A 27,990-nucleotide genomic window follows, 5' to 3' on the forward strand; every position below is an offset into this window, starting at 1 on the left:
TGAACCTCGCTCCATCCTTGCTGGTGAACGACTGAGCCTTTCCAGGATGCTCCTTTCATACCCAGTCATGATGCTATCACCTGTTACCAATCAGCCTGTTTACCTTTCCCAGTCTGTTGTTGCTCCTTGTTTGAAACATGTTTCTGCCATCAAATTCAGAAGAAGCAGATATTTACAAAATGTAAATATATTGTCTTTGTGCTATATTCAATTGAGTATATGTAAAAAAGGATTAGTAAATTATCATGTTCTGTCCTATTGTTGTTGTGCACGGCGTTCCAACATTTTTGGAATCAGGATTGTAATTAGTGAAATTGTCTCTTGCCTCTAATGTGGTTTGATTTGAAAACTGAATATTTTTCAGTTATTTTAGAGGTCCAGATTTACTTCAGTGTTTCTTTATCTCTCTTTCCCCCAGTGCGCTACCTGCTAAAGAACAATGTGAGTCCAGACCTCTGCAATGAAGACGGTCTCACCGCCCTGCATCAGGTAACACTGTCTGACTTGATTTCTCTGTTTTGTGTCTCAGGTGGTTTTCCCCTGAAACTCGGCCTCTAATAAGTAATCAGTCTTCTCTGGCACTGAAAATAAAAACTGATGTAAAGTCATTAGATAGATTGTCAGTGGCAAGGGTCAGATCTGTTTTTTCGTCCTCCAGTAGAACAGTATGTTTCTCAGCACTGATTCTTTTCCATGTTTTACTTGTTCAGCAGTTACTTAGTTGTACTGTTTTGATATACACTTATCTTCAGAACTGATTATGCTATGATCAATCAGACATGTATCGATCAGATGCATAAAAACTTAGTAAAGCTGGGATCTTGGGATACCTTCTAATACTTTACTATTCTTACTGATTTAGGCTTTTCATATACTAAACAAACTCATCAACCACAGCCACTTGTTGACGGCCGCAAAGTTGCTGGAGCATATGCTGGTTTCCTCTGGGTAAAAGGAAATTAAAGTAAGGCTCCTGTTTTTCAGCAAAAAACAGGAATTGTGCATGATGGAACTTTCTTTTAAAGGACCAGTACCTAGGATTTAGTGGCATCTAGTGGTGAGGTTGCAGACTCATCTGAACTGAAAGGCGCTCTCTAGAGCAGGGTTTCATTTGTCCTTTCTGGGCTACCGTAGTGTGGAACTGTGGAAGAGGACCTGCTCCCTCTGCAGATATAAAGAGCGGTGATTGGGTGTGATCAGGTGATTATACACTAATGAAAACATAATTATGAATATTTTTAAATGTTAAATGATAATCTCCTTCGGAAGCTAAACATAGCATTTGCATGCGCAAACATGGCACACTGTCCTCTTCATCAGGCTATAACCTGATGAATGTCTGTGTACTGAAACATCATGATTCAATTTCTCTGATTGCACAGTGTGTTCTGTTGTGTCAGCCCATGGTCACCTGCTGATCTGCAGGTGTGCAAAAGCTTCGCTTTTTTGAAGTATATGTACAGAATGTCCAACACATTGTGCACCAAACAGCAGAAGAAGAACCCCCCCCCAGTTTTTTCCTCAGTAACTGACTAACTTAAATGTTTCTTCTGTGATTATCAAACTCATTCTTTGTGCATCATCCACCGAAGAGAAAAATGAGCTTCTGTTTTTATTTTCCAAACAAAATATTGGTTTGCTGGTAAAGAGGACAATAGAAAACTGAATGGAGGTCATTTTCTGTATCATTTTGAGGAACAAATAAACCTTTCTTCTTCAGAACTGACATGCTGCTCAAGTTCAACATTAGTTTCAATATAAAATACTGAAGACTACAAAATCTAATTTTGCAAAAGGTACTTGACCTGCCCTTTCAATCTGTGTGATGCATTCTTGAGTTTATTCTGTTGTCAGATATTCCACATCTCCCTGTTTAAACTCTGTGGAGCAGACAAACATCGTGACTCTCTTCTTTTTAAAACTTTTATTAGTCGAGTCCAGCTTCACCATTAGCATCCCTGCCTTTATGGAAATATAATTAAATCATTTCCTGGTGTGATTAGTTTGCAGCAGTAGGAATTAAGGGCCTTGTGAAGAATAATGTGTTGCGGTTTTTTGACACTGAAAAAATGATTTTTAATAGTCAGGAAATGAGTTCTGTATTGGGGAAATTAGTCCATTTTGATGTAGGAAATTGATAGAGGAGATCAGGCCTATTTTCATTTGCTAATTAGAGCCATTACTTGCATGATAATCAAAGCTTCCACCTCATCCAAATCAATGCATCAACTCTCTTTTCGCTCAAAACTGCACAGCTGCCTGTGCAAATAATGGATCATCACATGTCTCATTTGTTCACAAATGAGCCAGCCTTTAGTGGAAATGTTTCTTTTTCCCTCATTCCTCCAACTTTAGCCAGTTCCTGACACCACAGTGTAAGAGATTGGCCATTCTACAAACATTTGTTTAGACTCAAGGTCGTGTGAAATAACTAAGTTACCATCAAACATCAAATCACATCCCGGGGCCGGTTTCACAAAGATGCTCTTTGGCTTCGGCTTAGCTCAAACTAACAGAACTTCAGAAACATGCATTAATTCATCCGCTGCACAGCAATGTCTTGACCATTTGAAGTAGGACGAATGTGCCCTGAATTCTGGGCATTTTTCAAACTAAAAAAAACCCACAACTGACCGAGCAACTGCATCAGACTGCCGCTCAGCTCTGTTCACTCCAGCAGAAAATGTGCGCCTGCAGGAAGAGTTCAGCAGCTGAAGGGACATTTTACTTGGGAAATTCAGCGAAGAGTGTAACAACACAAAAACCTTCAGTCGTATAATGTCTCCGGTCAGCGCAGACCTGTGGCAGAGCTCAGATACTGTGTCTTCTTAATGTGTCACGACTGGCAGCACTGGTGCTAACTCACCTGCCAGACTCAGGATCGTTTCCTTGGACAAATGAAATTGACTGATGACGTCCTCTCTGCTGTATATCTGCAACAGGTTACTGCTCTCTCTAAAAGCTCTTTCCTTTCTCATTTCGCGCTCCACAAAATTGTTAGCAGACCACAAATTATAAGCCATGTTTTGCCCTTTTTTTTGTCATTTGATGCCACCGGTCAGCAGGTATCATTCATTCTTAAGACAGAAACATGGCTCTTTGTTGTGAGGCCGGAGTGTGTGACCTTTTAGGTTTAAAATAAGTCTAACATGCATTTGATTAATCTAAGAGCAAAAGAAACACGACAGAGCAGTCTAAAATATCTTAGTGAAACAGGCCCTTGCACTTATCAGATCCTTGACCTGAACAATGAGGCAGAGTACAAAGTACAAAGAGTATTTTCTTATTTTCTTATGTTTTACAGTGTGAAAGACACCGAGTGGCTCCTCATATTCAAGCGTTTCAAAAGAATGTGATGCTCGTTTATTACCTTAGTTTCTTCTCTGCTTTCCATCCTTCCTCGCCCGCCTCTCCTCTCATTTGTCTGTCTCCACAGTTGAACTCTGACAGTTGATGTCCTCTCTCCTTCTTTGCCTCTTTTCACTCCGCCTCAGCTAACACAGCCGGCTCTCTTTCCCCATCGGGCAACCAAAGCCTAATATTCAGGCTCCTGCTGGGAGGCAGAGAAATGAACAAGGGGGAGAGAAAATTGAAGTCCATCAGTCACCACCGGTGTGGCTGGCGTTCTAAAAGCTGTGGGCCGCTGGCTGGCGAGAGATCAGATTGACCTTTTGGCTTTGAATGTGTGTGTACCTGATAATCTGCTATTTGGATGGGTCAGCCTACACACTGAGCTCAAGATGAGACCTTTTCACATCTGCTACGATTTGACAAGTAGCGCCACACACACACACACACACACACACACACAGGCAGATGGGAGTACACAATACAGACAGAAATAAACATGGAGAATTCATACATGTACACACACACGCACTCACACACACACTGTATGGCAGAGGGTGAGATAAATGAAGGAAAGTGGGGGTGATGTTTCTCTAAATGAGATGTCACTTCTATCTAGGGTTGGTCTCCCTTCACTGATATGAGACATTAATCAAGAGATGGCTCATAGGGGTACGCTATGTGCTAACACGCACACGCACGCTTCAATGTTCACCATGCCCCTTGGGAAAAAGTTAATGCTTCATGAAAGCACCTATGATCGTATATTTTCCTACACTTGCTTTGTTAGATCACATTGGGGTGATGTGAAGGATAAATGGAGACCTTTTATTCAAGGTTATGCAAGCGTGTGTGTGTTTGGATGGATGTGTGTGAGGCCATGGTCAGGCCGCCACTGTTGCTTCATCAAAAACACAACCTCCTCATTCATTTCAATGAGACCGCTGTGATGGAACCATGGAGGACTCACTAACTGGCTCAGCAGTGTTAGTCGCCATGATTCTGACTAATATTACTTTAAACCAGTGTGCACTGCCTGGTGTCTAATGAGCCTAAAAGTAGTGGATGCATTACTAAAATGCTCTTTTCAGGCTGGAGACGCTTGATTCATTCCAAGAGTACTTGTTTGCATAAATCGCTGTAGAGCTCTTTACGTAGCTCTTGATCTCACTACTCACTGCGGCTGTTTCTTCTTCACTGTTACTCCCTGCAATATGTAAAACTCTGTATCACAGAATACATCCATGTCTTGTTTTGTAGAACTTTTTTTATTTATTGAAGAATAGCGCCACTAAACAAAGCTGTGCTACCTGTGTGACTAAGACATTGCATATTCTGTGGCTGCTTCACAATAAAAGCCTGGTTAGTTTGCTAGAGGGCAGCTTTTAATGTGAAGCTGTGGGACATGTTCGGTGCGTTAGCAGTGACTGAACACAGCTCATATACGGATGACAGTGATCGGTGGAAATAAAACATTGTTGATTTCTGCAAGTATGAGCGGGAAAGTAGGAGTGAAACTATAGCGCAAATATCCAGTTATGAGCTACAAAATATATATAAAAACAGCACTTCCTCTCTACCTACCAGCACAGACACACCTGTTGAGCCAGTTCAGTTGCAAAACCTGGCTTTGGTTTGAGGGAGGTTGTCACGTTGGTTCTGGTTGGTTGGTTGGTTGCTAATGGGAGCTGAGTTCTGCGCCATACAGTTCAGGAGTCCAAGCTCCTTCACCGTGTTTCAGGAGCAACACAACACGCAGCCCCGTTTGTGAAACACTCTTAAAGCTTGAGAGGAGACGGTATCCTTGACAACGGATGCTTTCAAACTCCAAACCGCGTGTTGTTGCACATTTTGTCGAGCTGCAGCTGTTATCCGAGTTGTCGTGTTTTGCTTCGGGACCCCAGGATGGTGTGGCTGAGTGGGCACGATGACCCAGAACATCAACAGACTGCTGGAGCCACATTAAAAAACATTTACTTCAATGATTCAGACACTCAAATATTTATGCAGAGATGACAGACGGGGACAGAGAGGGCTGAGGCGGGCTTTTAACTTGTCCTGTAATGGATTTGAGCTGTGAAGTTATGAGACCGCATTCCTGTGTGATCCCAGACTTTTCAACAGTCATTCAGCTCTTCATTACTTCAGCCTCTTGAGGACCTTAAACTCAGGCCTGGCAGCCTCTTCGTGTTCTTGCTCTCTGCTCTCTAAGTTCAGTAATATCTCTGGAACTGTCACTATGGTCTCTCTTGGCACCTGCAGGTTCTTATGAATGCGTTTTCATGTGTCTTTCACAGATGTGATTAAGTGTCGATGCCCTGTTAGACAGTGTGTGAAGGAGAGTGACAGCAGAGGCTGGAAAATGATATGCAACAGTGTTCAGATGTACCTGAGCCCAGAAACCGTCCACTGTACTCCAGCAGCTTGGAGCCTTTTAGGTCTGAACAGCTGAACCTGACTTTCTGCACTCAGGCCTCCTTCCTTCTTCCTGATCTGCATGAGTCCTATCAGCTCTGGTAAAAATTAAAGCCCTTTTATCCTTAAACCTCCTGCGCCTGTACTCTCAGCCACCTGGTCCTGGTCTTGCTCAGTTAACCTTTCAGTATTTCATTGCGGGCTCTGTCACTGACAGCCCTTGTGGCACTAGCCCTGATCAGATTTCGGCCACTCAGTCATATTTCCAGCCTTATTTCCTCATCATTTTGCTCCTCAACCCGGATCACGGTCCTCTCAGCCCACTTACGGATCAGACCAAGACTGCTGCTGTTGTTTTCCAGCCACGTTTGGGCATAATCTGAGCCTTTGTCACTCCCATCCTAGTGTGAATAGTTTTCATGAAAGGCACATTATTTCCTTGCTGGCCTCATTGTCTTGTTGCCAAGACGAGAAGGGTGGAGGCAAGGAGTTTAGTCTAGCGACGAGTTAGTTCGTGGGTGCAAGAATGTGTGATTTTTCTTTTTTTTTTCTTCCAGAGGGAAAGTTAAGAGATTAGCTTAGCAGTCAGCTAGCAGGCGGGCTGAAGTATGTGGGTTTATTCAGAAGGAGGTTAGGAGATTAGCCTGTTTGTTAGCTGGTGTGTAGGTTGCAGTCTCTTGGGTTTTTCTGATGACATCTGTCACACTGCCGCTGCACGCTGGAGTTTCAGATGTGAGCTAATCCATCACTGTGTCGGATGTCTCTGACAAGCTTGTATGTCTCTTAAGAGTCTTGGTCTTGTCAGTTTTATGAGGCCGCACATTTTTCCTGAATTATATCTTCAAGCTTGCCAATTACCAGACTCAGACAGAAAATGGAATCCATAACTTGCTCTCTGAATTACCATCTCTGTGCACAGAGATGTACAATTTGCTTATTTAATACAGTCACACACAAACATGGTAAAAGAAGAAAATTTGTGACTCATGTGCGTCCTTTTACTCTGTTGTTTCCACTGCTCTTTTGACATTATTTACACTGGAAGTAGTTGACACAAATGAGCCAGCCTCCAGAGAGAACCACTTCTGCTTTTGTCTGTCACTTTCCTTATCTGAGCATCATCTGACAGTCAAAAAGAATTTACACCCTGTTCAAAAAGAGGTTGTGGTTTTCATGCACATGATCCTTTCAGCCATGGTTGGTGCAGATTGCTTTAGAAAAGGTTCAGAAAAAAAAGAGAAGGCTCAAGGCGGACCTCCTCCTGCGCTCTGTGACCAGGATCTCCAAACAGAAGCCTTCGTGTTCCTTTTTTACTTTTCATGCCGCCTGCTTGCTTTTAGGACCATGTAGCTCTTTTCCCCTCTCATATACACATCATAGAGATTCCTCCACAATCTTTAAACATCCTCTGCTTAAAAAAGAATTTCAGGCAAAAAATTTTTAACTCAAGAGTGGCCCATATCAGCAGGGGTTGATTACATGCTCTACAGCATCCGGCCTGATAATCCGACTGAATAAACATTGTGTTTTTAGCTGTCTGGGAGCTGTTGGTATTTTGTCCAGGAGCTGCAGTCGTGGTTACTACGAGCAGTTACAGTGAGACTGTGAAACTTTTGCCGTTGCCGGTGAGCGACGGCGCGTTCACTTCCTGTTTTACTTTTGAGACAAAACCACTCAAAGGTTGATCTTTTACATACTGTAGGCTGGAGCAGGGCAGTGTTTTAGTGCTTCATTTTCAAATTGATTAAAGGAATGTGCCGATTTAAGAGTCAATATTTGTTTTTAAGGTGTCTTTGAGGAAGTGTTTTAGCTACATTAATCTCATCCATGCGTGTCACCATTTTTCGGACCAAGATTTGAGATGTGGGCAGCGTTTTACAGGTGTGTCACCAGGCCACACATGGCCCAGGTGCATTTCCTGCCGTTCTCTATCTGCTGTTCCAGTCGTTAGACAAATCCTGACACCAAAATTTCCCACAGTTCAGACTTTCTGTTGTTCTGTTTCTTTCGGACGCAAACTTTGTAACTCATGATATCTCGTCTTTTATAGGTCAGTCAGATTTTAAGTGACATGAACAATTTAACAAGCAAAATGCACAGCAATGCTTGTGTCGAAAACGGGCTGAAATCTGGTCTCACATAGGTAAATCTTCACGTACATGCTTCTCACTGTGACTGAAATAATACTCACAGGATGTGTTTGTCAGCCAGCTCTGTTTCCAGTCCGTCAGCGGTTGTGTTTTCAGTGCATCTCTTTCACCTCTTATCTGTCTTCCTGCTATCTGTCCTCTGCATCTGTGAAGTAATTTCATTTCCTCTCTTGTGTTGTATATTAATTTATGCCCCCCCCAAAAAAGCGCACACACACACACACACACACACACACACACACACACACACACACACACACACACACACACACTCCTTCCGTCAGTGTGGTCTAAAAGTCTTTTTGTTGTTTAAGCATTCAGTTTAAGATTATATTTTTTATGTGGCAGGAAGGCAGAGACAGAGATGGAGTACAGGTGACTGAGGGTACAGATTGAGGTCTAGTTTCAAGGCCGGCAGCGATGCACGTGGTACCAGAGGTGACGGTCTCAACCACTAAATCATCTCGCAGTCACATCTGCTCGCCTCGATGCAAAATAACAGTCTCTGTGCTCACTTCTTGCTGGCTGGATGACAATTAAAAACTTTAGGGCCACATTTCATCTTCAATCAATGAAAGTGACGTCTATTTCCCATGTTTTTTTTTGCCCAAGTGACACTTGAAGGCACCATTTTTTGAAGTTTTTCCAGTATTGAATGAGAGCACAGCAGCCAAAGGTCACCAAATATGCTGCAATGTAATCTCTCTGGACGTGCCTTCTCAATGACAGTGTCAATAATTATGTTTTATTAATCGATACTAACGATTAAGCGATTAGTCGATTAATTGTTGCAGCTTTAAAATACTCTATACACATTAGCACAGGGATATACTGTATATCAGAAATGGGTTTTTAACTATTTACTAGTATTTGTTTGTTGCAAATATGGTTTGATTAGTTTTCTACTTGTTCATTTTTGATACATTTGTCTGTTACTAGTGCTGTTAGCCACTTAAAGGTCTCAATCTAAATCATATACCTCTCTATCTATATCTAGTCATATCATCAATAGGATGCTGAAGAAGACAGTCTGCTGTTGTTTACATTTTCCAAAGTGATTTTCGTCTGCCTTCTAATCTTCCAACCACTTCACTGTCTTGGCAGTTCCTTCCTGTTGGTTTATATTCATGTTGGTGCCTGTCTCTGTATTACTGTCTGACTCGCTCCTATTCTCAGATACTTGAAACCTCTAGAGATTGCACTTCAGCTCATCTTCTATGTAAATCCATGAAAAACAAACACAGTCTTCCCTACACACCTCGGCTTCTCAAGGTTTATAGAGCGAGTGTGTATAGTGTGGGGGGAATATTTGAAGAGGGGTGTAATAGGTGAAAAGTTCTTTTCTGGGAAAAGAAACTCTCTAGAGGAAGTGTATCGCTCAACACGACAGCATTTCTAATTTAATTTGTACCTCACAGTGAACGCAGGAAGGAAAACCAGTCAGAAAACCCTCAGAGATATGCACCTTGTTATGTAACAGCAATTTTGGTCCCATGTCTGAATAAGCACTTGTTCGTGTAGTCATGACGACAATCTTACTAGGTTGCACCAAGTAGCGTCTTTATAACGCTTTCTGTAAGTGTGGATCTAATACTGTCAGATTAATGTAGAGACTGCAGCAGATGAAGCGGCAGTGTGACTTATTTCATGCCTGAAAAGCGACGACTTTGGCTCAGCACCACAAGTGCAACCGAAACCCACAGGACAGGGGTGACCTGAGGACGAGACTGGGAAATACTGCTCTTTGAGTTACGGTGAATCTGTTCATTCGTCCGTAAGTGTTATTTCTTATTAATGACATTGGGTGAATCGTGTTGTCCCTTAGTTCTTACAGGTCACTTTCCTTTTCAAATTCATGTCAGACTTTGCAGGCTCAGGTGTTGACACTACATTACTATTAATGCCAGTAACTCAGCTACTGGCCACTACTACAACCAGCTGTGGATGTTTAACCTTCCTGCTCTGGAAATAAACTTTCCTGCCTCTCACTTTATCAGCTACACACAGACAGAGGACAAAATATAGAGACGCAAGCAGCATTATAATGTTTTGTTATTAGAATAGACCAAGAAAATAAACTACCTCACTACCTGTTGCCTAAAACTTTTGGGACTTCCTTTTAATGTCATTTGACGCTGTGGCAGACATGTTGATGCTACAGTGCTTTGAAATAGTAGAGGTTACCTAATGACCCTTTTAATATAGATAATGGCCATTAATTCTTCACTAATAAGGGAAAATGTCCTGCGCACCAGCCATCACGTTGTTCTCACTATCACCGCCTGAATAAATTTATATTAGGGCTGCAGCCATTCACTAATCCGCTCAATCTTCACAGTTTTCCAGAGCCCGAGGTGATGTCTTCAATCTTCTTGTTTGGTCCGACCAACAGACCAAAACACAAACACGTTTGCATTGACATGAAACGGATGAGAGCAGAAATGTTTTGGAAAACAGAACCGGACAAATGTTTGTAAAAAAAAAAAAAAAAAAAAAAAAGTCAAACTATTAATCAGTTATCAAAAAAAGGCTGATTAATTGTCGTGGTTGACTAATAGATTCAGCTCATTTTAGATATAAACTTCACCACTTTCCAACATAATAATTTAGATGGTGCAATAATCGCATAGAAGATCTCCACATTGAAATTAAAAAATAAAAGTAAATTCATGTGTGTTAGCTCTGTGTCGAGGGCGTGCCTCGTCTGTTCAAACTTCATATTTACCCTGAGCAGGATAAGCGGTTGACAAAAGAGATTCATTTATTGTTGTTATTTCCTTTTTATTGGCAGCCGTTTTTCTTTTATTTTCCTCTCATTGTTTATAATCTTCCATAAATGACTCTCAGCGGGTAGGATCATAATGAGATTAACAGCAGTCATTTTGTCGGCGGAGATTTTACATTTCATCGTTACAGACGTCTCATTTTCACTTCAAAACGGAGACAAAACACTTCAGTGGCTTCTCACAGAAGTGAAGGTGCCCTTTGCTCAAAACATGCGGCACTTTCTGGGAACAAAGTAGAGTTTTTGTGACATTTCTGCTTTTAATACGCGTGTGTGATCGATCAGATTCAAAGTTTATCAGCACAAATAGGCTCCTGCTGAAATGTCCCTCTCACACTTTGGAGCAAGACTCTGAATCCCTCAGTTGTCTGATTATATCTGACCCTCCTCCTGTGACTCAGTAATCCCATTCTTTGACTGCAGTCTGCTCCTCGTAGCCTCTCTTTGTTGCATTTCTTTCTGCTCTCCTCCCTCGTCTTTGTCTTCGTTCAGTGGCACAGCACCGCCACACTCACACCAATTAGCTCTGATGGAGAAAGCTGCTGTTACTGACAGCGGCTAGATTGGAGGACGGTTTTCGTGGAAAAATTCTCCTTCCTCCCCACCCTATAATCACACCCAAGTTTAACAAGGAAAATACTTTCTGTCCCTCTCAGTCTTTGTCTCTCTGTCTCTGTGGATGGGTGTGAGCTATGGGTGCATTTCCAGTGTTGTCTCAGATCCAGGGAACAACCCACACACAGTCGGCGAGAGGTCAGAATGGCCGTGTCCAAACTGGCTTAATGCGTTCTCAAATTTAGCGCTTTGCAGTATGCTTTTAAAGGATTTTGCAGAGTTACAGTTTGGTTCTCAATGGACTCCTTGTTCGTTTGTGCTCGTGGTGACAAATGAGTCTCTTTTCATCCCGTTGTTGCAGTGATTAAGGTGCTGAAGCGTACAGTACAGCATCATTGCAGCACAGCTGAGTGCTCACTGCATGAATTATATCAGACTGAAGAGCTTCTTTTCAGCCAGCATTTCATTTTCCTCCAAATAAGAGGAAACTGTGGTTCTCTCACATTACTTGATGGTTGAGTTAAAAACAGCAGACACAGACCTTCAAAGTGTTAAGTCTCTTATGCTGTTTTCTATTTGTCCTTCCAGCCTCCTGTTCACTCAGTGTCACTTCCACCTTCACTCCTCTTCATCCGTTTCTTTCCATTTTTCCCACCTTGTCATGCTTCTTCTCTCTCTCTGCCTCACTCTGGGGTTTTAAACCAGCAAGTATTAGTTTCAGTAATTGAATAAATTTCCTCTCTTCCACTCCCGCCCATCTGTTTCACTGCAGTGTTGTATCGATAATTATGAGGAGATGGTGAAGATCCTGCTGGACCGAGGAGCCAGCGTCAACGCTCAGGACAACGAGCTGTGGACGCCGCTGCACGCCGCTGCTACATGTGGCCACGCGGGACTGGTCAAGATCCTCATTGCACAGTAAGACGCGCAGATATGCTACACAAGGGTTTCCTGCTGTGAGATATAGTGGAGCTGTCCTGCCTTTCCTGAAATGAACAGTGCCTCCACCTCAAATAGAATTACTGAATGAGAAAGGTGCCTGGAACCATCATCTAGTGAAGTGATTGATCGATTACATTGTGTGTTCACTGATCAAGGCTGCATGCTTGTCGCAGTATAGCTGAGAACAGCTCATTCAGCCACATCCAGGTGCTTCTGTGCAAGAAAAGAAGTTAGTTTGATAATCAACAGTTGGACACACATCTTTCCCCATGGAGTCTGCATGAAGCTGAAGATAAAGTTCACATTGACATGCAATCAAGTAAACCTTGTACACACACCCCAGTCTGAAATTAACAGCCATATTTTTGTTGTGCTGTCAATGTTGAGTTATAAATTAAAAGCAGTCCCCAGTGGGCCACTGTAGGCAATTTGTGGGAACCTATGAATTGTTTTTTAATTGAGTTCTGGGCAAGAGAAATGAGGTGTTTCTGATCCAAAAACAACAGACGCTGCAACCTGGAGTAGCAGAAACTGATGGTAATGCACCTGGCAGCAGAGGAAGTGCCAAAACCACACTAACCGCAGTAGCAAGAACAAAAACAAATAGCACTGTAATAAGGAAAAATCTATTCCAAGTACAATGATATGGAAATTGGAAATTGCATCACTTTTTCCAGTTGTGGGAAGGCAGCAGGGGATGTATCAGGGCAGGCAGATGTTGTTGAAATCAGTATCAGTATCAATCAGTAGCAAATGAATAAAAATTGCATATAAAGTATTCAAATTAAGGCCCAGTACAATTCATTGGATTTAGGTGTCATGTGTTACATCAGGCAAACTACAGTTTTAATTACAATTTGCTTGGAGTCTTCAATTTAGACAGCAGAATTCAGTACAACATGATATGATCATATCACAATGGAAGTTAATAAGGGGTAATATTGAATTATCGCCCAGCCCAACGACATGAAATGATTTACAAATGGCACAGATTGAGTTGTTGTTGTGAGCCATCTTTGTTATGTAAAAGAAATTCAGAACTCAATAACACTGAGAGGCAAAGTTTTTCTCATGTGTATTTGATTCTGTAATGCTGAAACGTTGACACCTGAACGTATGGAATGGAATGGAAAGAGGTGCATGGGCTTACACATTATCAACATGATCATACATTTAAAGTCTATGATACAATAACATGCACACACACTCATGTTGTTTCTGAGTGTGCACATATAACGCAAAGGGCAGCATTAAAGCCTGTATGCAGTAACTGGAAACACACACAGACACACTCCTGCGATCTGTTGACATGCAGGACTTGTCAAGGCCCTCATCATTTCACATGGGACTCATTATCCACAGTGAAATTACTGATTAAAAACCACTCAATAATGCAGGCCAACTTGTTCTGGACTCAAAGAATTTAATTAGCGTCATCAGTAGTGCTCCGACCGAGATTCATTTTGTCATTCCTGTCCAAGACTTTGAGTTATAGATCAGCTTTTCTCAGCATTTTTTTGGGTCTCATAAAATATGTATAAATCACTATGATGATTAAAACATTGCTAATATAAACAAACCCTTTAAAAAATATGAAAACGTCACAAAGTTATATTTAGCTGTTGTCTAGTCCCCTGTTTGGATTAAAAGCTTTTTATTTTTGCCATCAAACAACTTTTTCCCTTTCTCATTTAGTCCTCACGTTATCAGCCAATGAAGACGAATATTCCAAAGGTGTTAATCATTTATCTGCTCGTCTCCACACAGCGGTGCAGATTTGCTGGCGGTCAACTCTGATGGTAACATGCCCTACGACCTGTGTGAAGACGACCCAACACTGGACATCATCGAGACGGCTATGGCCAACAGAGGTATGAAAGTTTGAAGAGATACCACGACGCAGACGTCCGTGTTCAATCTCTAAGCTGTATCTCTCTGTTGATGAGCAAAGTTTTGTGCTTCCTTGAACGAGATCGGGAACCTATCAGTCTCACAATGTCTGCAGACAGATTTAATAAATAAGATAACGTAGCTTCTCCGTGTGCAGCAATTATTCCATTGGAGGGAGTGTGCTGTGTCTACTCTCTACACTATTATGCCAGTTAGGTTTAACTTGTACCACTATCACTTTACCGTTGCAGGTTTTTTAACCTTCACAGTTCTTGTACAACATGTTTTTGTGAAGCTGGGAGTCAGTTTGAGATCAGACAGAAGCAGGATAACCACATGCACCTGTTAAATGTGAATCCAGTTGCTGCTAAACTCCTGTTAAGTGATGCTAAGCCCCTCCTGTCAAAGTTTTTGTTCAATGATGGTAACTGTGGCAGATTTATCGCTCAAAATTCTTGCTAATTTCTTGTAAATGGGTCCTGGGTTTCAGACAAGAGGTAGAGAAAAGCAGGGTCCTCAGTTCTAGCCTTGATTCTGCTCCCTGAAATGACAGCTGATGCTGGCGGATTCTATTATCTCTAGCAAGCTAGCTAATTAAGCTAATGTTAGCTGAGTTTTTGATGTTACACGCTGAGTCGTGTTAAAAATGGGATTCTTTGAAAACGTGGCATAAATATGCACTTGATGGCTACATGCATGATATTGTGCTAAAAAACTGAAGCTAAAGCTAACAGGTCCCATGCAAAAAGCTATGCAGCTAAAGAAACAACATCGATGATGTATTACAGTGTAGAGCTAGTTAGTCCTCATATTATTTGTTTGACAAAAAAATAATCAGACTGTTTTTTCATTCATCACATCATGCTTGACATGCTTGATTGTGACATGTTTTCACCTCATAATGTTACAAGAGAAAAGCCTTTTAGCATGAGGTTGCCAAACAAACTTCCCAAAACCGACACGTGCAGGACAGGTTAGCATCCAGGACTGACTGCTGCACAGCGGGGAAACTCCACAGAGTGGATTTGCTGGTCCTGAACTGGGTTTTTTTTAATGTAACCTGTAACCGCACACACTAATTGGTTAATGATGAGCTCCTTGGCTTTGAAAGTAATGCCTGGTGACGAGTGCAGGTAGTAAGCTAATTAGCCGGACTTGCTACAATTGCAGCTTACATTAGAGCAGATAAACACACTATTTAATTCTTCAGACTCTGATTGGCTGTTCAGGTTTAGCTATATTGCACAGTTTTATTTGACAGCTGTGTTGGACCCTCACACTCTGTCCCTACTTGTAACATGCAGGATAAAGCTCTATTAACCTGCAGCAGGGTAAGAGAGCCTTTTAGCTTCCTGCAGTTTTAAAAGTGTGTCAGCCACAGGAACAGATTGTTGAGGAAGATGGCAGCAGGGTGGTGACCTCAAAAAGCACTTAGTGTCCTGCACAGTTTCTGGATTGACACTTCGGGGAGCTCTGGGATATTCATAGTTCTCTCACTCCCAACGGGACGCAGATTGGGATCCTGTATATTCATGCTTTGCTGTAAACAGCCGCTGTTCGCCTTTGTGACATGACGAAGGAAAGAGTTCAAGGTGATCACCACTGACATGCACATCAGTGAGGGAGGAAGGGAAACTCGCGCTGCGTTTGGGCCTGTGTTTGTGTGATACAAAGAAAGACTGACACAGAGAGAGTCGAGGTGACAGACGGCTTTATTTACACTGGAGTTAAATCACGCTCAGCCGTCTTAACGTAAGCTGTCATCAGTGTTTTGGTTTTGTTGTCTGGTAAACAGTTACATCTACTGGAAGATGTGTGAGCACACAGTTGGAAACAAAGCTGTGAAATCTGTGGCTATGGGGGCTTTGATTTTCAAGAAATCCTGTAGTGTGAATGCCTAGGTTGACTGTTGAAATGTGGCTGATTTAAAGGAGCATTTTGGAAAATATACTTACTCGCTGTCTGGAGGAGAGTTAGATGAGGAGGTTGATACCGCTCTCAAAAAACTACAGTTGGCTGTTTTACGTGGGGTTACATGAACCATTGGTTGGCAGGGAGCCGTTTCCAGGCAACTAACAGACTCCAGGAAGTTACCCCCAGCCATGAAATAGTCTGGCACAGACAAACGAAACATAACGTGTTAATTGGCTAGCTTTACAGATGCTGACATGCAAATTTTATTACCTTTGGACAGAGCCAGGCTAGCTGCTTCCTCCGTTTCCAATCTATATGCTAAGCTAAGCTAAGCGGTTGCTGGCTTTAATTTCATACTCAACCTGCAGATGTCAGAGTGGTATCTTTCTTCTCATTAAAGAATTTCTTTTCTCCTTTGAAAGAAAATGATACCAGTTATGTTAGTTGTGACTGTTGGTCATCATAAGTTGCCCTCACCATCCCCATTGTAGAGATCTGACAGACGCTGGCTTCAGCAAAGCAACGTGCATGAGGGCAAGCAGCGTGAGCCCCCTGAAGCTTTCCAAATAAACTTCAGTTTTATGTGAATAATTTCAAAATCTTGCTGAATCCGCCCAAAAGCAAACACAGAAATTAGTCCCCTGGATTAGTTATGGTAGCTGAGTGAGCAGAGAGCCTCGTTCCACTAGCTTCTGTAACTCAACGCAATCAGCATTTCCTTCCTTGGTCTTTATGAGGAAGTGAATTATGTTCCTGCAGTTAACTTTTAATATTCTCAGACATATCACCATCCACTGCAGCACATGCTAATAGAAATAGAAACCTTTGAGATTTTAACAATGTTAAATAATGATTACCTTGTGAGCACAAAAAAAAACCTTACAGCTACAGCGTTACGGCTGTAAAATTCACCAAAGCTCTCTTCTAATGTAATTTTTTTGGAGGCATGATCTCTGCAATCAGTGTTCCCCTCTGCTCTGATTTTATAACCCAACTCGTCGCTTCTGTTGAGCTGTGACATTTAGCCCACAAAGCTCTGAGGCTTATGGGTCATGGCATTTGTTTAATGCCTCTAAAACTGGAATTATTAAATAAACAACGCCATTAGATTGTTTTTCCCTAACGTAGACATGAGAAGTGTGCCACATACTAACTAACATACTGCTGAGAAGACTTCAGTCGACTCTCAGCTGGGATCTACTTTTGGGGCAACTTGCAGCTAACCAAACTAGCATCCTATTCATCTGTGCACAGCGGTTTGTTTACATGTGAGGCTGTGGGTCGCTGTTGATTTAGTGTGTGCACATGCTAGAGAAGTAGCAGCAAACAAAAGGGGCTTGAAAAAATACTGGAAATTTTCCCGGTCAAGGTGCCTTTCACCAAGACAGTACCTGAATGCTTCAGTGGAGCTGCTCAGTGGTAAACAGCAGAAATCTGTGTGGAAGCAGGGTGCTGCTGGAGAGTGTCATGAGTGCTCAGTCATATTTCCCTGTAATTAAAGGTCAGAAAAAGCCCTGTTATGATAAATTCTGCATTATAAACAAGTGCTGGGTTAATGATGTTGATAGTTTTAACAGTGAAAATAGGGCACATATCACCACATCGTGTGGGTCTCACCCTGAACGTGAGACAATGTTGGAAACCCTCGTAGACAGACAGAGAATGGGGGCTTGGAGAGAGAAAGCGCCGAAAATGAGGTTCTCAGCTTACAAAAGGGTCTCTCGAGCCTCAGAATGCAGATAGCGGTACAGTAGGTGAGAAGAATGATTATTAAGCCGATCAAAGGGAGCGCTGCGCTGCTAATTGCTCCTGTAATGTTCTCAGCACTGTGCAGCTGGATAAGAGTTCACTCTCCAGAGACGCCACAGGGATGGGCACAGCGGCACACACACACACACACACACGCAGCATTTCATACGTAGCAACGACTGATCAGACTCTTTCTTGATCCTCCAGTTCATCTGTGATGAGCCGCAGTGATAAGGGGGAAATGTCTACCGGGAACTGAAGCGGTGAAATAGAGCGGGGAATGCAGCGTAGTCGCACCAACTGGCTACATAGCTGAAGTCATTTTGTCCCCAATGATGGAGGGATAAAGGAGCCCAGTTAAGACCGTTGGTATACATGGCCGTAGCTTTGCTGATTTTATTGAAGATTTGATTTAGTTCTAAAACTATTTAAATGACCAATTAATTGTTCAACTGATTTGTTAAGCAAAAATATCAAACAGTGGTTGGCTCCAGCTGTTCACATGTGAGGATTTGCTGCTTTTCTCTGTTTTACATGATTGTAAAAGAAATATCATTGTGTTTTTGAAATAGCGTTCCAGGTAGTTAGTTACAGATACATTAATCAACAGATTAATCTATAATGAAGATAATCCTTAATTGCAGTCCTAATTTGATTTGGATGTATTTCTCTGCATGAGTAGAAATAATTTGGGATAAATTAAAAATAGCAATGCTCACCGATACAACTGCCAATCAAGCAAACTCCCCCAAATCTTAACAGAGTTCAAGAATATTTTAAAAGAGACGTTTGGGCTACTTGATTGTAGTCAATGATCCTAAATCACCTCCTAATTGGCAGTGGAGGCTTGTCAATATAGATACAGAGAGGAGCTGTGACATTAAGTGCAGTGTATCCAGTTGTGCTTTTAGCCACAAATACACAACTAACTGCATGCAGCCATCTATCGATGAGTCAGTCTGAATATTTTCAGGTATTTTTGTCTCCGCAGGACACAACTACCTACACTAGAAGTTTAAACAGGTGGGCTTCACCACATATATAGTGTGAGAAGTTGGAAACAGTTTATAAAGGACTATATGCTTGTTCGCAGATGTGGATTGGAAGTAGTTTTGTTCCACAGACTAATGTTCATTCGGAGGTCCGGGAATCAGTCAGATTTTCAACTTAAGTCCCTTGTTTTGTTATTTATGTGACGGCATATTGACAGTTTTTTCAGTTCACTCCTTTGGGGCATTGCTCTGCTGTGAGGCATCACTGTAGCTAAATCAAAATATGACAGAAACAAGCAAGTACACTTTGTGATATTAGTACCAGAGAGACTCCAGCTTGCTGGCAGAAACACAAAACGCCGAAGACAATAATAGCCGGAGGGACGCATTTAATTTAAGTCGACAAAGGGGTACTGTCATCGTCTTGATTCCTGCGCCTTTTAACACCCTCTGGCTGGGATTCTTATTTTGAAATCAGAGAAAAATACCAGTTCACCTCCTCGCCATTGTTCAGCACCTCGGTGTGGGCCGTGAGAGCGCGACATTGAAACAGGAGTTTGACTTTAAAATGGCCGTGTGGAGGCTGGCATGAGTGGATACATTTGCCTTCAGCTTCACTCGCCCAGGTTCAATTTATAACTCTGTGTCACGAGAAAGGTCGTAGGGCTGGAATACTGTCCATAATATATGCACAGTGAGGTGATGCTTTCTGTAAAAGGCCAGATTCAGGGGATTGTCCTGAATGCTCAAGAAAAATAAATATTAGCATATTTAATCTGTTAGTTCCAGCATTTGAGGGATAATTAACCTTTTCTAGTGGCAAATAAATTAAAAGGTCTCTTTTTTTAATGAAAGGATAGAATCTTATTTGCATCGGCAACACTTAAGCTAAGCTAATGTAGCTTTAGCCCTCATTCATCCTCCAAGTGACTCACATTTGCAGTCACACAGCGCGAGAATGTAAGAGTCACACTTGTGACTGACAGGCTGTTTTCATTATTGTCAATGTGACATTTCTTTAAATTTGCTGGACAGTACAGTACATTACTGCTGAGCTGTGGGAGAAGAAGTCAAGTGTGGCCGTCACAGTATTGAGTCCTGCCTGGCAGGAGCGAGATGGATTAAAGGAGGAATTTAGAGTAGCTGTGACAGACAGAATCACCTGAGCCTCAACGGCGCCAAAACCCACAGAACTCTTAGCCAAAAGATGGCAGGAAAGCCGACGTGAAAGCGCATGAAAACCGCTGTCTGTCGCTCAGACCAAATAGTCATTAGTTTCAAATGTTTAATATTTTCAAATCCTGTAGTGTATGCAGCTCTGATTTGATCTTACAAATGGTGTGCTCACGTTAAAAAACGATGAAATAATTATCTGAAAGTTCCTATAACCATTAAAAAGTTACTTTCACTTTTTATGTTATTCAGAATGTTATAAATTACTCATGTCTAGGTTTGGCCCGTTGGCTAATTACGCCCATGATAGATCACTGCAACACGACAAAAATCAGTAATTGCTGCTGTCCATTAAAACTTTGTTATTTCTTCTTCCCTTGAAGCCTCGAACTTTGAATACCTGCAGAGAAGCTTTTATTGGGGAATCCATGAACCGCTGCTGAAAGAAAGGCTCCAGCGCAATTTAAAAAACCTGTCAATCCACAAAGTGAAGCTGTCTCTCTGTAACACTCACTTTGCGAAGTTTTACGCACAAGCATTATGTTGTGTCTCTGTTCCATTATACCGGAGCAGCTTCTCAGTAATGAACTGGCCCTGTCAGCACGCTGCAGTTGTGTATTGCGGCCGTCAGGAAAAGGCACCGTCTCTCTTGTGACTAACACTGTGGTTCTGCGTCTGTATTTGATTGACAGGCATCACCCAGGAGATGATCAACGAGACACGAGCATCAACAGAGAGGAGGATGCTGGGAGACATTCAGGAACTGCTGAGACAGGGAGAGGAGGTCAACCAGCAAGACTCTCAGGGAGCCACGCTGGTAAGACTTTGTGTTTCTGTTCACTTTGACTTTTCTCTACCAGTCGCAATTTAAAACAAGCTGACTGAATGATTTTTTTTCCCCCAAATTTATCTTCTTTTCGACTATAAAAAAATACAGCTGAATCGAAATGTCTCTTCTGTTAGGACCAGGGTATAAAGAAACTGACAAAACCTCAGACAAAACATAAAACAGTACAATCAATGTTTGAGTCTGTTAAAAAAAATGTACATGACAGGTTAAAAAACATCTATCAATATACTCTAAAAACATACAAAGTAGCAGTTAAAATGATGCAAGATGACTTACTTCTTTAAGACTACTTTAGGTTTAACCAGTATAAACCAGCAATACCAGTAACAACGAACACTGCTGCTCTTGACTCAATACACAAGTTCTGTCCTTTGGAAGGTTTTCATTTGATAAAAGGTTTTAAACAGAAGTAGGTCCATGATGGGACTCGTGTGGGTAGCAACAGTGGCATTCAAAGCTGCAGCAGCCTGAACTGACACCAGCAGGGCGCATCATTAGGTTCATGCAGTTTATGTGCTCTGACGCCAGTCTTGTGATGTTGCCACAGAAACTGGGCTTTGTTAGACCAGCTAGCATTTATCCTCTCTGCTTGCTGTACATATATAGCCTACTTTTACATTTTTGTTACATGAACTTTGTTTGATATTGTGAGCAGGTTTGACAAGGTTCACTCTTTTTTGGCTGGGTGGCTGTAGTTCAGTTAGTGGAGGGTTATGGTTAGGTTGTTGCATCAATACCCCCACTGTTTGCATATGGAAGAAAACCTAAGTTGCTTTGGACAAAAGTTTGACAAATGAATGTAATGCAATATAACTCATGACAAGAGCAAGGACACGGATTGTAATAGGAGAGGACATAATCCTAAAGTTGCTTAGGACATCACTGATTATTAACTTGCGGTAGTAAAAAATGTGAGCCTAAAGACTACACAGCTAGAAATAAGGCATAATTAAGTAGTTCCACGTTAGCTGCCTCCAAATCTGGAGATTCTGTCAAGAGTTTAAACCGTTTGGATGTGTTTCCTGTAAAAAAAAACCTAAAAAACACTGCAGAAACACACACAACTCTTATCAAATTATCAAGCATCACAGGTCTGCACTGAGAGGGAAAAGAATATGGTGTATAAATATTCAGGGGACCGTCTTTATTATAGATTCACCTTTTAATGATAATGTGCTCTGCAACACCGGCTCATGGAGCTATAAAACCCTGAAAGCTAATCAGGCATTTAGAGACTCATTATAATCTTCTTAAAGGCAAATCAGCTGTATGATTTTAAAAGCTCTGCAGATATAAAAGTGTTTGTGAGCACTAAATACACCTGCAGTCATGAATAAAAAATTATGTAACAAGATCTAACGAGAGGTAAGAATGCCTGTAATAATAGATATGCGATAGACAAATGTCTGCATCAAGGAAAAACAATGACAAATGACTGAGAACCACAGAAGCTAAATTTCACGTAATGCATAAACTGATGCAATATCAGATTAGATATTTACCTAAAATCTAAATTAGTTGTTTCATAACTGGTGAGTGAAACAGCTGCAGCTATCTGAAATGTAAAATAATCCAAGCATGAAGCTTGCACTTACATAAAAGATGTATATGAATAAGAACTGATTGAATTTGAAACAAAAGGTAAAAACGTCAAATATAATTAATGACTTGACAAATCAAAAATTAAAATCAAAGAATGTGAAAAATGTCTGTCTGTGTGATTATGAGCAGCAAACGAAGTGTAGCTGAGGTGCAGTGAGCCACGTTTAGTAAAAATAAATTCATGATACACAGAGCTGCAGTAGGTTTGCATCAGTAAGGCAGTAAAACAGTCCTGAGACTCGTCCTTATGGTTTGACATGGGCCGTGTACTGTGCCCACTATCAGTGGAGATATGCAGCTGCATGATTCAGACCTCTGTACCGCTGGACTGTAACGCTGTTTGGACAGGAAATAATCTTTTGCAATGCTGGCAAAAGAAAAAAAGAATGCATCTTTTCTACTGAGACGTTTCAGAGTTTGGTGTGAACTGGATTTGCTCTGGTATGAAGTGCTTCCAGGAAATAGCCACGGCCTGGCACTCGCACTTCCTCTCACCTACACAGGTTTTATTTATTACCAAACTAACTGCCAGCGATCGAAATAGCAGCATTACGGACTTGAAGAGTACTCGAGTACTGTGACAAGTACTGACTGATTGATGTTCTCCTCTCGGGGCTTACCGTGCCTTTATGGCTTGCTGCTGAGATCATTCAGCGCTACAGGCATAAATACTCGACTGGGCTGCTGATGATAGCAGCGCCTCTACATACTCGCTGGCCCTGACACTTCGTGTAAATGCCGAACTTCAGTCTGCGTACCGAAGAGACCACTTGGGGGCTACAAGGCCCTCTGAATTTGTTCATGTACTAATGTACTCTCTAGTACTGTCCCTTGTTAGCTTGTAGGTGTTGTTCCTAGAAGGATTATGAATCACAACTTGCTTTACTTCCACTCAGTACCAGCGTGTCGGGCTTGTGTGCCCTGTGCCGTTGTGCACATTTTAGGGCACAACTATGACTTGTAAACCTTGCATGTTGCATTAAATGCATTAGGCAGTCATCTGTTTTAGTATTATTGGGGAAGTGTACCTCACAAGGTGCTCACTGAATTTGAAGTTCAGTGTGCTGATGCATTAAAAAGCACATAAAATCATTAGTGTATAATTTCCTGAGTGGAGCGTATAATCTCAGATGCCTTAATGAAGTCTTTATTATGTATCAGGACTTTAGCTACACTGAGGAAACACAGTGACAGATCACTGGATGAAAATAGCTAGGGGACATTACATGGTAGTAGCCCAAAATAACCCTGTTAAGCTTCAAAGTCTTACCACAGATTGTCTGATTGAGCTGCTTGTCCCCCTGCTTTATGCATCCTGTTAATCTTCATTCGAGTATGATGAAGCAAACTAGAGCATGCCTTATTAAAATCTCTGGCAGAGAAGACAGGAAGAGACCTGGAACTGAGAGGAAGTTATGTAAGGTTAATCTTTTGTTTTCCACTGAAACATTTTGTGTCCTTGTTTTGATGTGCAGGATTTCGTGGTTGCAAATGGTTTGATCAAACTCTGAGAGGAGAAACTGTTTATTTGATAATTCATAGTCGTCTCTGTTCAACTTATGCAAACAAATCATTCATCTCTTTAATAAGGAGAGAGGAAGTAAGGAAGCACAATTTACACTATGTTCATGTGGTGAAAAATCTGACAGAAAAAACCAAGGTGCTAACCAAATGATCAATTCATATCAAAAACGCTGTAAAAATTAGTTTGCATAGTAAATCACATAAACGATCTCATCTTAAAGTAACGTTGCTACAAACCTGTAGACTGTCAGCCCAGCTCTTGCATTAAATTCGTGTGAATAAACAATTATTTGCAAAGTTTTTCACAGGTAACAGAATAATGATTCTTACAAACAAGCTGAATTAATTAGGCGCAGTTCAGTTATATATAAACAGTGGTTTCTGAGATCATTGCAGTAAAATTAAAATCATTCATTCATCCTCTAAACAAACTGTTCAGTCACAGCAGAGATCCTGAACAGGTCATCAGTCCATCACAGGACACACAGATGCACCCAAACACCCTCATCATCACACCAACCAGCAGTTTAAAATATGCTTTTCACCTAAAGGGCATGTGTTCAGACTATTGGCCAAAAACTGGATAAGATAGAGAGAGCTCATCCCAGCATGCTTTGAGCATAGGCAGGGTACACACCTGACAGGCTGCCAGCGGTACTGTGAGAGGGAACTGAAACGCTCTGAGGAAACCGCAGCAAACACAGACACACTGTGCAGACATAACTTATGGCTGTTAATTTTTGTGATGCTAGCAACGCGGCTCTAGGAGTGGCACTGTCGCGTGGTCCAGGATAAATATCTCAACAATGACTTTGGTGATCACCTGACTCTTCCTCTAGCGCCCCCATGAGATCGACATTTTTGGATATTGAGTGAAATGTGCTCCTCAGGGTGAAATGTAATAAGTTTGGTGATCCCTTTAAAATGTTTTATTTAACCAGTACTCTGTTTACAGTTAAATTCCTGCAAGACTAATAACAGTCTCAGCAGCGCTTTGTGCTAATGAGTGAATGTTGGCATGCTAGCATGCTAAACTAAGAAGGTAAATATACAGCGTTTAGCTCAAAGGACCACAGACTTCTATTCTGTAAAGATGCTGCGTTTGGTCAAATAACACAGAAACCTAAGATTGTTTTCAGTATTTTGGAGACAAAAGCAACGAATCCTCCATTAGCAGAATACCATTTGTGGAGATGCCACCCTGCAGCAGTGAGTCCCAGCAGGAGCCAAAAGGAAATAAAACCAGGCAGACCCAAGCCCTCCAGGAACTGATGGACCCTAACATCCCTGATATGCTCTAAAAATGTCCTCTCTTTGATTGTAGCACCTCAGATAAACATCCACTTAAGCATGTTCGGTACTTGACGATCAGGGAGCCATGGACATAACTGATGTGCTATGAGGCCTGAATTCAGCCTTCACATTCTGCTTTCCAATTATTCTTGGACATTTTGCAGATACATCTACTGTGGGTTATAAAGACTGTGAACTGTCGCAGAGAAAGCTGGTGTTAAAAAACACCTAGACACATTTAAAAGGCTGCAATTTAAGTAATCTTTCTCTGTATACATGCAGCACTGTACTTCCTCTCCTGCTTTCTAGGAGACAAAGAACACCTCTGTTCTAAAATTGCTGCTGTTAAAAAAGGAAATGCTGCCTGTAATCACCTCTTATGTCACTGTTTGTTTTACTCCCATGAAGTTGTTTTTTTTCCTAAACATTTTGCATTCCTCCTAATGTAGTAGCATCTAATTTATCTCACTGAATTGTTGCAAAATGATGAAAATCACCATATCAGCTGCATGTGTCTGAGCCCCTGCAGTCCACAAGGCTTTGATTTTCCTCTGCCGGTTACAGTACATCCTAATTTCTGCATGAAGATCAATAGTGTTGGATCTTACATTGTGTGCATTTCTCTCTCTCTCTCTTTGCTAACGCTCTAGTGTGTATAAGCATCACGTCATCACCAGCTGATCAAACTCAGTCCTCTTACTAACCTGCAATCAAAGAGAAATCATTAGGCTTCGTTCCTGATGCAGACGAAATGAATGCTGGTGTTGGCTTCATATTATGCGTGTGCATGTTTCTCAGGTATATTCACTGTTATATAAAGATGAGGGAAAGAAATCATCCGTAGAAAGCCCCGACAAAAGCAGAGGGCAACACTAATTTTAATCAAATGATTAACCACTTAACATTATATAAACATGAATCCTAGCATTCAAGAAAAACATGACAAGATGAGCTTGAGTTTTATCCTGTTGCTCCTCCTTAAAGTAGCTTTTTAGTTGTTAAAAAGATCTCTCCCTTTAACAGGATCACATACAGTACTTTTTTGGATCAGCCAAATAGTCGCACCAGTTTTAATAATCGATTATTCACTTAAGTCAGTTTTCAAGCAAAAATGCATTAAAACATTCACAGGTTCCATCTACTGAAATGTGAATATTTAGTGGGCTTCCCTGTCTTCCGTGAGGATTAAATTGAATTTCTTTGGGTTTTGGACAGCTGATCAGTCAAAGCAAGCAATTTGAAGATGTCATCTGGCTCTGGAAACCTGCTGACGGGCACTTCACTATTTTCAAACTAATTTTCTAACTCACTCAAAATTGTACTGACTGGCATACCGGAGGTTTAAGAGGTTAAGATTAGAGTTAATATCCTGATCGAATAGATATGATAAAAAGGGTGTGCAGTGATTCACTCTTCTGAGCTCCTGGTATAATTGTTTCCTAATACAGGCGTGTTTCTGACCTGCAAAGTGGGTCATCTCAGGCCAGCAGGATCAGTTTTTGCCTTTAACTGCTAATGCAGTCGAGCTGTTCCAGCAGCATCCAGCACCCCATCAGTCTAACAAAACATTGCTGATTGAAGGAGGCCAGTGACACTCCCACATCCCTAAAGTTGGACACAAATATCTGATATCTTATGTGGTCAGCATTTTTGAGGCAGTAGTAAATCAGTCATATGCATCTAAATTGTGGCTTTAGTGTGAAATCTACACAGGATTTTATGCACAGAGCATCATCTACAGCAAATCCTATTCACTAGAAAAGCCTAAGCATTGCTCGTCCTCTGCCCTTGCAGCTCCACATCGCAGCAGCAAATGGCTACGTGCAGGCTGCAGAGCTGCTGCTGGAGGGGGGAGCTCGCATGGATCTGAGAGATTCAGATGGATGGCAGCCTCTTCATGCTGCAGCGTGCTGGGGTCAGGTAAGGTAAACATAACAGGAAGCAGGAAACAGATAAGCACACACAAGGTTTCTGAAACCATTAACGTAATTTGCTGCTGCTGTTGTTTCAGATGCATGTGGCAGAGCTGTTGGTCTCTCATGGAGCCAGTCTCAATGCCAAGACCTTCCTAGAGGAGACCCCCATTGGTATATTTACACACCAACACTCCCTTATCAATACACCTGGTGGGGGTTAAGAAAACAAATGTCTTATCTCAGCAGGGTCTCGTTTCCAGCTTGTTGAGTCAATGCATGTTTTACATCCGAGTTCATTGTGGTTAAATGCTGATTCCAATCTTGTCAAATCAAATCTAAACCTTTTTGTGCTATTTTATGTCCGCTTTTACGTTTTTTGGCAGTCTTGATAGTGGTAAGTGCAGTATAAATGGTAAAGTACACGTATATGTCATTGTTAAGAATATCTTAGCAGTCGATATAAAAGACTAGTATCATCCCAAAGGATATTAATTATCTAAACTAATTCAATTTAGTATCCTGGGTTTGTTCTGGTATTTGTAAAAGCACAGCAAAGCACAACAACCACAGCATCATTTGACAGTAGCTGACATTTCCTGCTTTTCCTGCTTCTCATTTTAAGATCTATGTGAGGATGAGGAGTTCAGAGCCATCCTGCTGGACCTGAAACATAAACATGACATTATCATGAAGTCGCAGCTCAAACACAAGACCTCGCTGTGTCGGCGGACGTCCAGCGCAGGCAGTCGTGGGTAAGTGCTGACATCTGCTGGTGTTACTGCTGCTACTACAAGTGGTATTAAACATTGAGAGACAGAGCGACAGGCGAGATCAGCAGCAATCAAGGCGCACTGTGTTTGTAGCTCTAGACATGAGCATTGTATAAATTCTC

General features: G+C 41.6%; 1 protein-coding gene across 2 annotated transcripts in view; it reads left to right on the forward strand.

The window, feature by feature from the left end:
* The window catches only part of ppp1r16b (protein phosphatase 1, regulatory subunit 16B), a 91,228-nt gene that overhangs the window by 58,580 nt on the left and 4,658 nt on the right, over positions 1–27,990 (forward strand). For both annotated transcript variants that reach the window (XM_041954400.1, XM_041954409.1), the window contains exons 3-9: positions 419–489; positions 12,026–12,171; positions 13,963–14,066; positions 20,606–20,730; positions 26,977–27,102; positions 27,194–27,269; positions 27,721–27,850. In XM_041954400.1, the coding sequence (XP_041810334.1) occupies positions 419–489; positions 12,026–12,171; positions 13,963–14,066; positions 20,606–20,730; positions 26,977–27,102; positions 27,194–27,269; positions 27,721–27,850 (778 nt within the window). The remainder of the gene's footprint in view (positions 1–418; positions 490–12,025; positions 12,172–13,962; positions 14,067–20,605; positions 20,731–26,976; positions 27,103–27,193; positions 27,270–27,720; positions 27,851–27,990) is intronic.

Source organism: Chelmon rostratus, chromosome 2 (assembly GCF_017976325.1).
Source record: "Chelmon rostratus isolate fCheRos1 chromosome 2, fCheRos1.pri, whole genome shotgun sequence".
NCBI lineage: Eukaryota > Metazoa > Chordata > Actinopteri > Chaetodontiformes > Chaetodontidae > Chelmon > Chelmon rostratus.